General features: G+C 42.0%; 3 protein-coding genes across 3 annotated transcripts in view; all 3 read right to left on the reverse strand.

Moving 5' to 3' along the window:
- nat8l2 (N-acetyltransferase 8-like 2) overlaps positions 1-1915 on the reverse strand; it is a 7153-nt gene extending 5238 nt beyond the window's left edge. Inside the window, exon 1 of the mRNA XM_037785371.1 lies at positions 1764-1915. The gene's annotated coding sequence lies outside the window, so the exon portion shown is untranslated. The remainder of the gene's footprint in view (positions 1-1763) is intronic.
- Positions 1916-3093: 1178 nt separating this feature from the next.
- On the reverse strand, positions 3094-4523 carry LOC119497251 (adenosine receptor A1-like). Its single transcript, XM_037785233.1, has 2 exons — positions 3933-4523; positions 3094-3761 (listed from the first exon to the last, which is right to left on the reverse strand). The coding sequence occupies exons 1-2, from the start codon at positions 4259-4261 to the stop codon at positions 3107-3109; spliced, it is 984 nt and encodes a 327-aa protein (XP_037641161.1). The 5' UTR covers positions 4262-4523; the 3' UTR covers positions 3094-3106.
- Positions 4524-9282: 4759 nt separating this feature from the next.
- On the reverse strand, positions 9283-11873 carry LOC119497258 (adenosine receptor A1-like). The gene is made up of 2 exons (XM_037785248.1): positions 10547-11873; positions 9283-9907 (listed from the first exon to the last, which is right to left on the reverse strand). Exons 1-2 carry the CDS (start codon positions 10873-10875, stop codon positions 9283-9285), a joined length of 954 nt encoding a protein of 317 aa, XP_037641176.1. The 5' UTR covers positions 10876-11873.
- Positions 11874-12089: the final 216 nt, after the last annotated feature.

Raw genomic sequence — 12089 nt, forward strand, 5'->3', positions numbered from 1 at the left:
TTAGTATGTGTGAGCATATATCACTTAAATTATATAATATAATTATACTAAACCTTGTAATTTCCAGAATACCATAATTTTACATGCTGCTTCGTTTCCGACTGTCACTCATCTTTTCTGCTATTCTCGCATCACACTCCTCTCTCTCTTTCTCTCCTCCTCTCACTCCTGCTCTGTACCTGTAGACCGCGCGGAAAAGATGGTCCTATCATTTTACCTTGAATTAAGTAAAGAAAAAAAGAAAAAAAACAGCTCTCGAACAGGAGCCGGCTCTTATCGTTCACTTAAAAGAGCTGGCTCTTTGAACCTGCTCGTTCGCGACCAACACATCACTAGGTCGAAGTACAGCGAAGAAGTAACTGACAGAGGAGAGGCAGCTATAGTGCAAACACACAGTAGATGATCAACTTGTTGGACTACATAACAACTTAATTTGTTACCATGGCATCCAGACGGATCCTATGGACGAGGCTATTTTGCAAGTTTGAATATGAATATGGCAGGAGAAGTATGTTATTAGAGGAATAAACCAAATGAAAGTAGTGACTGGAAGTAGCTGGAGTAAAAGTGGTGGTTGACTTCCCAGCCAACATTGTTATGTGGGCCCCACATGGGTTTTGCTGGGGGTACCTGGGTACCAAGTGGGTATTGGCACAAAATGGGCATCTTATCTGGGGCCCGCTTGGATCAACTAAGTCATGTTGGCTACCCAAGTGGGTTCTAGGTGTGTCACCAATTGGAAATTAGTGCATGGGCTCAGAATGGGCAACACAAATGGCGCCCACTTGGGTCAACTAAGTTGGTCCTACATACCCGTGTGGGTCCTTGTTGGGTCACTACTGGGAAATTAGTGCATGGGGCCAACATGGATACTGTGGACAAACCCACTTACAACCCATATTTCAGCCCATGTAGTCCCCATGTAATTCCCACATAGAACTTAAGTTCTATGTGGGAACTACATGGGGCCGAGATGGGTTTTGGTTTATGTTGCCCAGATTGGGCCCATTAACACCCAGTGTACTCCTGCATGAAACCCACAAGGGTAATTGGCATGGGGCCATTATGGAACCCATGGACAATCCCATATAGGGCCCATTTTTCAGCCCATTTACTACCCACATGGGCCCCACATACAAATGTTGGCTGGGTTATACCCCTTTCACACCAATGACCAGGGATGAACCCTGGTTCAACCCTTCGTTTGTCAATTCAAACCAAGCCAGTCAACCTGGGTTGAACCCTGGTCAGGACAGTTCACACAAACAACCTGGGTCACACCCAGGAGCAGAGAGAGGGGATGACAGTGACATCATCAATGTGTGCAAAAATGTAAAATGTCACAGAATGATGCATGTTTTGGGGATACAGTGTAAATATAGTACATACAGCATTTTTAGCTTTATCAAATGTTTTACTTTATGTTGTATGTATGGAGCTGTAATGTGTGCAAAAACATACAGACAACATACTGTACAGATTTAGAATATATACTGTATTCATCAACATGAACCTTTTTCCCTCTGTCTATCTACAGTACCCATTTATCAGACTACATTGTGCTATCTAAATATGATAATATAGGCAACATTTACAAAAGGATTAGAAACTTCTGAAGGAGACTCCACCATCCCAGCAAAGATTTGCTTCATATAGTAAACCTACTAAAGTTTTTCAGCTGGAAGCTTATAAAGCAAGTTCACAAAGATGCCCGTGGTAAATTTGAATTCACCCGGTTAGCAGAGAGTAAGCATTATACTTGCATGTATCTGTGGCTAGCAGCTGAGTCTATAGAGACGTTAGGTGAAGAGGATGGTGCAGCCACAGGAGTGAAGATTATGAAGATGTTGTTGAAGTAATGCAGAGACAAAATGGGAACCTTTGAGAATCCGTATTGCTTCCCACTGAGGATATTTTTTATAGACAAAGTTTGGTAGGGAGGTTCTGAAACTCCTCTGCCCACTCACCAGGCGTGCTCACCCAGAGGGGGCGGTTTCAATGTTGGGCACATCTGGGCACGCCTGTCCCTGTAGGATGATTTCATTCAGATTCACTTTTTAAGACTATTTCCTAAATGATCATAACTAGTTACTAAATAACTACCATGACCGAAGATCTAGCGTTACAACACCAAATGTGACACATTTATTTATAATGGTTGGTGAGGTATTACTATTTGATGTTAACATGCATACAGCTGGTGGAATTTGGTTATAATTGATTGCAAAGTTTCTACTTTCTACTAAAGTTAAAGTACTAAAAGTGATAAAGAAATGCATTACAGCATTTTAGAACGCCATGTGTTTCTTCAGGTAAAGTGTGATTGTGATATTGTTCTATAGCTGCTGACAATGGTACAGTGCGTGTTTGTAGGCATACCACATTTGTGGTAGCTGTGCAGAGGTGTGGTCATTTTTCTGCGACAAAGTCGGTCTGGTAATGAAGGGAAATGCTTCTCACATACCTAATTTTAGCCATGCAGAAAAAAAATCTTTCTGTTTTAACTATTCTGCACAGACCTCGTATATCAAAGCTTATTTTTATCCTTTCAAATGAAGATATATGTAAATAAATCTCTCAAATATCTCACTGGCACATTGAGGAGTGTGGTTTAAGAGTGGGAAATGATAATAAATCAGTTGTTATAATGATTTTTATTTAACTGCTGGCTATAACAAAACCTGTACAAGTCTAAGAGCGGAAATTCACCTTCTGGTAGGCTTGAAAATACTTCTTTAATAGAACACATTTTAGGTAGTACACTTGTTTTGATGATCATCTTGTGTATCCAATACAGAGATAGTACAGACAGCAGTAGAAACTGTACACGTAGCAGACAAAATATAAAACACAAAATATATGTACAGTATAAAATAAAACTATATAAAGCTTTACAGAGATTTTAAAAATGAAAAAACAACAGGCTCAACTAACCACAAACCTATATAAAATACAGTGTATCTGATAATATAATAAACTTCAACTGAATTTTCTAAAATAAAAACATGAGACAGAGAAATAAAATGCGTACTGATGAGTCAAAAAAAAAGTTGTATCAATCGTTGTAATCATACAAGAACAGAGGAGCAAACAAGGAAGTCTTCCTTCACTCACTTTTGGGCACACTATTCATGTTACTACTGAGATTGTTGTCCGTCGTCTGGCTTGTCTGAGATCCTTGATTTTCTTCTCCACATGCAAAACACTGTCTCCAGAGCTTCAGGTACGCCATCTTGATCTTTGGTATTTTGAACGCGTACACAACTGGGTTTACAGCCGAGTTAGCGTGAGAAAGCAGGATGCCAACATAGAAAGCTTTGACTGGTACATTATTCGGCCCACTAAAGTAACCAATGCAGTTCATAATGTGGAGAGGGATCCAGGACAGGGCAAACAGAGCCAAGACCAGAGACAGAGATCCCGCCAGCTGTTTCTCTTTCTTCAGGTAGTTCTGAGACTGTTTTTGGGCCCCGTTGCCCGGTTTCTCTCGAAGGTTTCCTCGGATGGTGTAGAAAATGTAGCCGTACAATACGGTCATCATCAACAGAGGTGCGAGGGTGCAAAGGAAAAAGTTGAAATAAACCAGGTATGACATGGGGATCACGGCTATAAACTGGCAGGTAATTGTAGAGTTGACTGAATTGGACAAGGTTTCATGGTTGTACCATCCAAGCATGGGAGCAAAACTCAGTGGTATCGCAACAAGCCAACATGCTGCTACCACAAGCCAAGAATGTCTCTGTGTTACAGTCCTTTTGTACCTGAAAAGAAATGCAGTAATGATTGGTTTCATCAACAATTATTTATGTATTTGTGTGTTCTGACCACAGTGATACAAAATTTCAGCATAATACTGAATCCCTGACCCTGGTAGTGCTATTTTACTTTCCTCTGCACACTGAACCAGGAAGCGTTAGTCTGAATAATCTTACCTGAAAGGGATAAACACCCGGAGGAAGCGGTCCACTGCAATAGCGGCGAGAAACAAAACTGAGACGAGGGTCAACAGGATGACCACGCAGCTGATGAAGAGACAGCCGTGGAATGAAGTCTTCACTCGTCCGTCCACCACCACAGCCAGCGGTATGGCCACGCAGCCGACCATGAAATCAGCCACAGCCAGACAGACAATGAGGCAGAAGGTGGGCTGCTGAATGCTTTTACTGGTCCACAGCGCCAAAATAACCAACATGTTACCGAGACAGCAGCTGACAGCAATGAGCACCTCCAACAACGTGTAGATCACTTCTCCCAAATCCATTGTGCCACCTATCTGTCTGATGTTTGATAGTTAATGGTGTGCAGCGTGTCTGAATGTGAGTCTGAGTCTGAATGTGCTGTGCTTTGCCATCTATCATTTATCTCGCTCTTGTGAAACCTTTGAGGAAGTCCTTGGTCTTTCAGCGGTTAATGTTACAATGCAGGGGCCGAACAGACAGGAAGGACCCAAATGCAGACTCGGAGACAGGCAGATTCAACAAAGATATTTTAACAGCAGAAAGCTTGCAGATACAGGCAAACAAAACTTCTTGCAACGAATAAAGACAAACCGACAAAGAAAGGAACTGAGGTGGTATTAGTAGTGACGGACTAACTGGGGAAGTGAGAACAGGTGCACAGGAGGTGAGGTGAGTCCAGGACTAATGAGGGACAGGTGAAACTGATCAGGGCGGAGCAGACAATCAAAAAGGCTGGAAAACACACAAAGACAGGAAGTGAAGACAAAAACCCCAAGAGAACTATCTATCTACAGACCTGACAACAAAAATGTAACATTGCAGTGGTTTATGTGAGTCACTAAAGAACAAGCTGTCTGCACAAATCAGAGGAAGCCACATCCTTGATGCAAAATGTATTTCGCTACACACCAAACAGAACCACTTGCACTGAAAGCAGCTAAACTGGTGCTGCTGATGTTGTGTTTATGAAGAAAAGGTGTGAATTGCAAATTTTGGTACACATTTTAGTACGAAATTCTATTTCTGCTGTCTTGTTTCCAATGCAAGCAGTATATACTGTAAATCAGTGAAAATTAACCCCATCTGGTCATCTAGATGGTCAAGTTATCCATCCCTTATCTGTAACTGCTCATCCTATTCGGCGTCGCGGGGGCCTAGAACCGATTCCAGCTGACATTGGGCCAAAGCGGGGTACACCCTGGACAGGACGCCAGCCTATCACGGGTCTGACACATATAGACAGACAACCATTCACACTCACATTCACACCTACGGGCAATTTAGAGTGAATAATTAACCTAACCTGCATGTCTTTGGACTGTGGGAGGAAGCCGGAGAACCCAGAGAAACCTTCATTAAACCACTGAACTGATCCGGTCTGCCTGCTTTGTCTGCGTCTGGGTCCCGTCCTGCTTTTCCTGAGTTGTGACAGCGTCAGTGTTTTGGTATAAATGCAATCCAATAAGAGTAGAGATGATGGTTTGCACAACTCTGTACTACTACAGACATCTGAGAAGAAAACACACAAGAGGCAGGTGTGCACCAAAATAAAGCACCATAATGCTGAAAATACTCTATTTCATTTTCCAGTTTGGCTTTCTGTGTTCAATAGAGCTCTTCTATTAAAAACACTTATAACAACACATGTACCCACGTATTGCTGATGAATCAATGTTAGTTTCCTTGTTGTCTTGTTTTTACCACTTCCTGTGTTAGTAGGCCTATTGTGACTGACAGAGTTGACGGAGGCTCAAAGATTCTCTACAGTGACCTGATGTGAGTGTTTTATCACAACACAGTCTCACGGCAGTTCGTGAAATAGTTGCAAAATTTGATTTGTGGAGATAGACATGAATTTCCCCCTTTTTTTTCTTTCAACAACGTATTTTTGTGTGTTTTCCTACGCATGTCCAGCAACACATCACGCATGTGTAAATTTCTGCTCCAGTCTTTTCAAAATAAAACTTAGTTAGGTTTAGGAATAGATTGACTTGGTTAGGTTTAGGCAACAAAACTACTTAGTGGCTTTAGGAGAAGATCGTGGTTTGGGTAAAATTAACTCCGGAAGTGCTGTAACTCAAAGATAGGGTCGACGATGTTGGAAAGCTGGCATAATTGGAAAGTAGCTTCGCCTCAGGAGCTTCGTCTAAACCCACCCCTTCGCCTCGGGGCTCCTTCCAAGGCAACGCCCCCCAAACACATGCACGAGCACCGCCGCATCGTAACTACTTCACAGACACAGAGCGGAGAGAGAACCTCAACTCAACAACGCTACCTCATGACAAGTAACCGCGGCAGTGCTACTTTTGGCTTAGTTTTCGCTTCCATTCTCCAGTAAACTTGCGGCAGCAAAGCGCTTTGAGTTCAGGCTGGTGCACGCCAAGGGTAGAGTACCAGCAGGGAGGCAGGGAGGCATCTGATTGGTTCTTTCCAAGCGGACCGCGACAATCATTCTGATTATCTCTTTGCATTTGGACTTTGGCACTTAAGAGTTGAAAACCTTTTGTGAAGAAAACTCTTGGAGTTTGAAACCGCTGAGAGAATCTGCTGAAAATGCATCTGTTGGAAAACTAAACTACCGGATCAAGCAACTATAGTGGGAAACCGAGGAGCCTGAAAATGGCCCTCAGCAGACCACTGATCAAGGAGGAGCATCTGCTGATTTGAGTCGCCCGTGAGCTGGACAACAACGGGCCAGGTAAGACAACTTTACATTTATTTGATCATTTTATTTATTGATTCACCCCCTTAAAAGCCTTAAAAGTTTTCTCAGCGTAGAAATAAGCGTAACTTTGTGAGTTTAAGGGTGAACAGTTCACGCCATGTTAATAGGCCTGTCGGAAAAACATTTGTTCATTATTATTTGGTGAAAACATTTAAACATTCAACTCATTGGACGATTTCTCCGTGTAAAATGATTATTTGATGGACAGAATGTGTTAAATATCCCGGGAGAGCTGTGGAATGGGTTAATAATCAGTGTAGTGGTTTGAAAACACTGTTATTTTGGTTTGAGGGCATCAAATCTTCCTCATTTTACTTTAAAAATACAAAAAAAAAGATGGCGACCGGGCCAAATTTCATAAAATGCTAGAAATCCATTTTAGTTGTGCACCATGGAAACGATGGAACTATTAGGAGCTGACGTCAGGACGTCCAGGTGTAATCAAACCAGGCACGTTCTTCTGTGTGGATGCAGCCTGAGTCCGTTTATTTTGACTTGTTGTAGAAGCATCTGCTCCTTTTAGTTCATCACAATAAAATCAACTCATTCTTTGAACATTTATCGCTGAAATGCGCTTTGCTCGTTAGTGTGCTGTTTAATTTTCAGGGGACAAGAGAGCGATTTTTTAAGTAATTGGATGTGACTGCATGTGCGTGTGCTGCGTCCAGGAGGACACCACACATGCTGTGATATGAAACTCATAAACTGGGACAATAATAAACTAAAGAGGTTACTGTGCTCATTTTTGGAAGCATGTGCTGTAGCCATGGTTCACTGTGCGTAATGACGCATGCAGATTAAATCCATTCACGCTGTTTATTGAGACCATTGATAGTTTTGTCCACACAAACACTGAAGTCCTTGCAATTGTTTGGTGCTAAATAAATATGTAGCTCTCATTTCCCCCCGTTGTCAGATTTAGAATATCTATTCATCAACATGAACCTTTTTCCCTCTGTCTATCTACAGTACCCATTTATCAGACTACATTGTGCTATCTAAATATGATAATATACAAGCAACATTTACAAAAGGATTAGAAACTTCTGAAGGAGACTCCACCATCCCAGCAAAGATTTGCTTCATATAGTAAACCTACTCAAGTTTGTCAGCTGGAAGCTTATGAAGCAAGTTCACAAAGAGACCCGTTGTAAATTTGAATTCACCCGGTTAACAGAGAGTAAGCATTATACTTGCATGTATCTGTGGCTAGCAGCTGAGTCTATAGAGACGTTAGGTGAAGAGGATGGTGCAGCCACAGGAGTGAAGATTATGAAGATGTTGTTGAAGTAATGCAGAGACAAAATGGGAACCTTTGAGAATCCGTATTGCTTCCCACTGAGGATATTTTTTATAGACAAAGTTTGGTAGGGAGGTTCTGAAACTCCTCTGCCCACTCACCAGGTGTACTCACCCAGAGGGGGCGGTTTCAATGTCGGGCACATCTGGGCACGCCTGTCCCTGTAGGATGATTTCATTCAGATTCACTTTTTAAGACTATTTCCTAAATGATCATAACTAGTTACTAAATAACTACCATGACCGAAGATCTAGCGTTACAACACCAAATGTGACACATTTATTTATAATGGTTGGTGAGGTATTACTATTTGATGTTAACATGCATACAGCTGGTGGAATTTGGTTATAATTGATTGCAAAGTTTCTACTTTCTACTAAAGTTAAAGTACTAAAAGTGATAAAGAAATGCATTACAGCATTTTAGAACGCCATGTGTTTCTTCAGGTAAAGTGTGATTGTGATATTGTTCTATAGCTGCTGACAATGGTACAGTGCGTGTTTGTAGGCGTACCACATTTGTGGTAGCTGTGCAGAGGTGTGGTCATTTTTCTGCGGCAAAGTCAGTCTTGCAATGAAGGGAAATGCTTCTCACATACCTAATTTTAGCCATGCAGAAAAAAAATCTTTCTGTTTTAACTATTCTGCACAGACCTCGTATATTAATGCTTATTTTTATCCTTTCAAATGAAGATATATGTAAATAAATCTCTCAAATCTCTCACTGGCACATTGAGGAGTGTGGTTTAAGAGTGGGAAATGATAATAAATCAGTTGTTATAATGATTTTTATTTAACTGCTGGCTATAACAAAACCTGTACAAGTCTAGGAGCGGAAATTCACTTCCTGGTGGGCTTGAAACTACTTCTTTAATAGAACACATTTTAGGTAGTACACTTGTTTTGATGATCATCTTGTGTATCCAATACAGAGATAGTACAGACAGCAGTAGAAACTGTACACGTAGCAGACAAAATATAAAACACAAAATATATGTACAGTATAAAATAAAACTATATAAAGCTGTATAGAGATTTTAAAAATGAAAAAACAACAGGCTCAACTAACCACAACCCTATATGAAATACAGTGTATCTGATAATATAATAAACTGATAAACTACCAAAGAAAATAGGACCATCAACTGAATTTTCTAAAATAAAAACATGAGACAGAGAAATAAAATGCGTACTGATGAGTCAAAGAAAAAGTTGTATCAATCGTTGTAATCATACAAGAACAGAGGAGCAAACAAGGAAGTCTTCCTTCACTCACTTTTGGGCACACTATTCATGTTACTACTGAGATTGTTGTCCGTCGTCTGGCTTGTCTGAAGATCCTTGATTTTCTTCTCCACATGCAAAACGCTGTCTCCAGAGCTTCAGGTACGCCGTCTTGATCTTTGGTATTTTGAACGCGTACACAACTGGGTTTACAGCCGAGTTAGCGTGAGAAAGCAGGATGCCAACATAGAAAGCTATGTCTGGTACATTATTCGGCCCACTAAAGTAAGCAATGCAGTTCATAATGTGGAGAGGGATCCAGGACAGGGCAAACAGAGCCAAGACCAGAGACAGAGATCCCGCCAGCTGTTTCTCTTTCTTCAGGTAGTTCTGAGACTGTTTTTGGGCCCCGTTGCCCGGTTTCTCTCGAAGGTTTCCTCGGATGGTGCAGAAAATGTAGCCGTACAATACGGTCATCATCAACAGAGGTGCGAGGGTGCAAAGGAAAAAGTTGAAATAAACCAGGTATGACATGGGGATCACGGCTATAAACTGGCAGGTAATAGTAGAGTTGACTGAATTGGACAAGGTTTCATGGTTGTACCATCCAAGCATGGGAGCAAAACTCAGTGGTATCGCAACAAGCCAACATGCTGCTACCACAATCCAAGAATGCCTCTGTGTTACAGTCCTTTTGTACCTGAAAAGAAATGCAGTAATGATTGGTTTCATCAACAATTATTTATGTATTTGTTGTGGGTTCTGACCACAGTGAAACAAAAGGATTATAGGTCATATTGATTACATTTTTATGTCGACGAATATTATTTTCAAAATAATACACCCACAGAGCTTTTAGAAAGGATCTGAATAAAAGTGTCTTTTCCTGAAAAAAAAATTGTTATGATTGTGAATTAATCATTTAAAAATGTTTGGTGGTCCAAAATGAATGTTTTGTTTATATCTGACGTTTGGTTCCCACTTCTAACAAGGCTTGTGAGCAAATAGTAAAGCGACGTTGGCATCACGTAGTGTCTCTGGATTGTCAGTTAGTGTGGAAATAAACGGCTAAATGGCTGAGATTGATGGTAAGTGCCTGGCAACGACTTGTTGTAAAGTAAATGCAATGGAACAGGGGAGGGAGAATGAAACATCAAGTGGCTGAATGTTATCAATAGCACCTTTAAATCAAAGCAGTATAAAAATGTTTGAGTATCAAACACCTCACAGTAGAATGACTGCATGTATTTCAACATAATACTGAATCCCTGACCCTGGTAGTGTTATTTTACTTTCCTCTGCACTTTGAAACAAGAAGCGTTAGTATGAATAATCTTACCTGAGAGGGATAAACACCCGGAGGAAGCGGTCCACTGCGATAGCGGCGAGAGACAAAACTGAGACGAGGGTCAACAGGATGAGCACGCAGCTGATGAAGAGACAGCCGTGGAATGAAGTTTTCACTCGTCCGTCCACCATCACTGCCAGCGGTATGGCCACGCAGCCGACCATGAAGTCAGCTACAGCCAGACAGACAATGAGGCAGAAGGTGGGCTGCTGAATGCTTTTACTGGTCCACAGCGCCAAAATAACCAACATGTTACCGAGACAGCAGCTGACAGCGATGAGCACCTCCAACAACATGTAGATCACTTCTCCCAAATCCATTGTGCCACCTATCTGTCTGATGTTTGATAGTTAATGGTGTGCAGCGTGTCTGAATGTGAGTCTGAGCCTGAATGTGCTGTGTTGTGCCATTTATCATTTATCTCGCTCTTGTGAAACCTTTGAGGAAGTCCTTGGTCTTTCAGCGGTTAATGTTACGGTGCAGGGGGCCGAACAGACAGGAAGGACCCAAATGCAGACTCGGAGACAGGCAGATTCAACAAAGATATTTTAATAGAGCAGTAAGCTGGCAAATAGGCAAACAAAACTTCCTACAACGAATAAAGACAAACCAACAAAGAAAGTAACTGAGGTGGTATAAGTAGTGACAGACTAACTGGGGAAGTGAGAACAGGTGCGCAGGAGGTGAGGGGAGTCCAGGACTAATGAGGGACAGGTGAAACTGATCAGGGCGGAGCAGACAATCAAAAAGGCTAGAAAACACACAAAGACACACACAGACCTTTTTTCCTCTGTCTATCTACAGTACCCATTTATCAGACTACACGGCCTCACTTTGGGAAATCAGACCATTCTTCCGTGCTCTTGCTACCTGTTTACAAGCAGGAGGCAAAGAGGGAGAAACCCACCCTGAGGTCAGTCCAGTGCTGGTCAGCAGAGGAAGAGCTCAAACTCCAGGGTTGTTTTCAATCAACTGACTGGTCAGTTTTCAGAGATCCCACTAACCTGAGTGAGTACGCTGATACAGTTACTGACTATGTTAAATTCTGCGTGGACACCTGTATTCCCACTCGTACCATTCGCTCCTATCCAAACCAGAAACCATGGATTAACAGCGACGTCCGCCTGAGACTAAAAGAAAGGTCCGCCGCCTTCAAATAGGGGATGAGGAGCATTATAAGGAAGCCAGGTACGAACTTAGGAAGGCCATTAAGTCAGCCCAAAAAACAACACTGGGACAAACTTGAACAACATTGTAATGACGAGGACTCGAGGCGCTTATGGCAGGGCCTGAAAGCCGTAACAGGCTATAAAACCAAACCAGGTGGCCTCACTAACACCACCGCTTCATTCCCAGACGAGCTGAACACTTTCTATGCCCGCTTTGAGCATGTCGTGGAGCTACCAGCACAGGGACGTATTCTTGCTGCGGATACACACACACTCAGCAGGACAACAAAACAGGTGACAGAGGCTGATGTGTGCAGAGTTTTCAAATCTGTAAAAGCAGGCAAAGCTGCCGGCCCGGGTGGCAT

This window comes from Sebastes umbrosus, chromosome 1 (assembly GCF_015220745.1).
Source record: "Sebastes umbrosus isolate fSebUmb1 chromosome 1, fSebUmb1.pri, whole genome shotgun sequence".
Classification (NCBI taxonomy): domain Eukaryota; kingdom Metazoa; phylum Chordata; class Actinopteri; order Perciformes; family Sebastidae; genus Sebastes; species Sebastes umbrosus.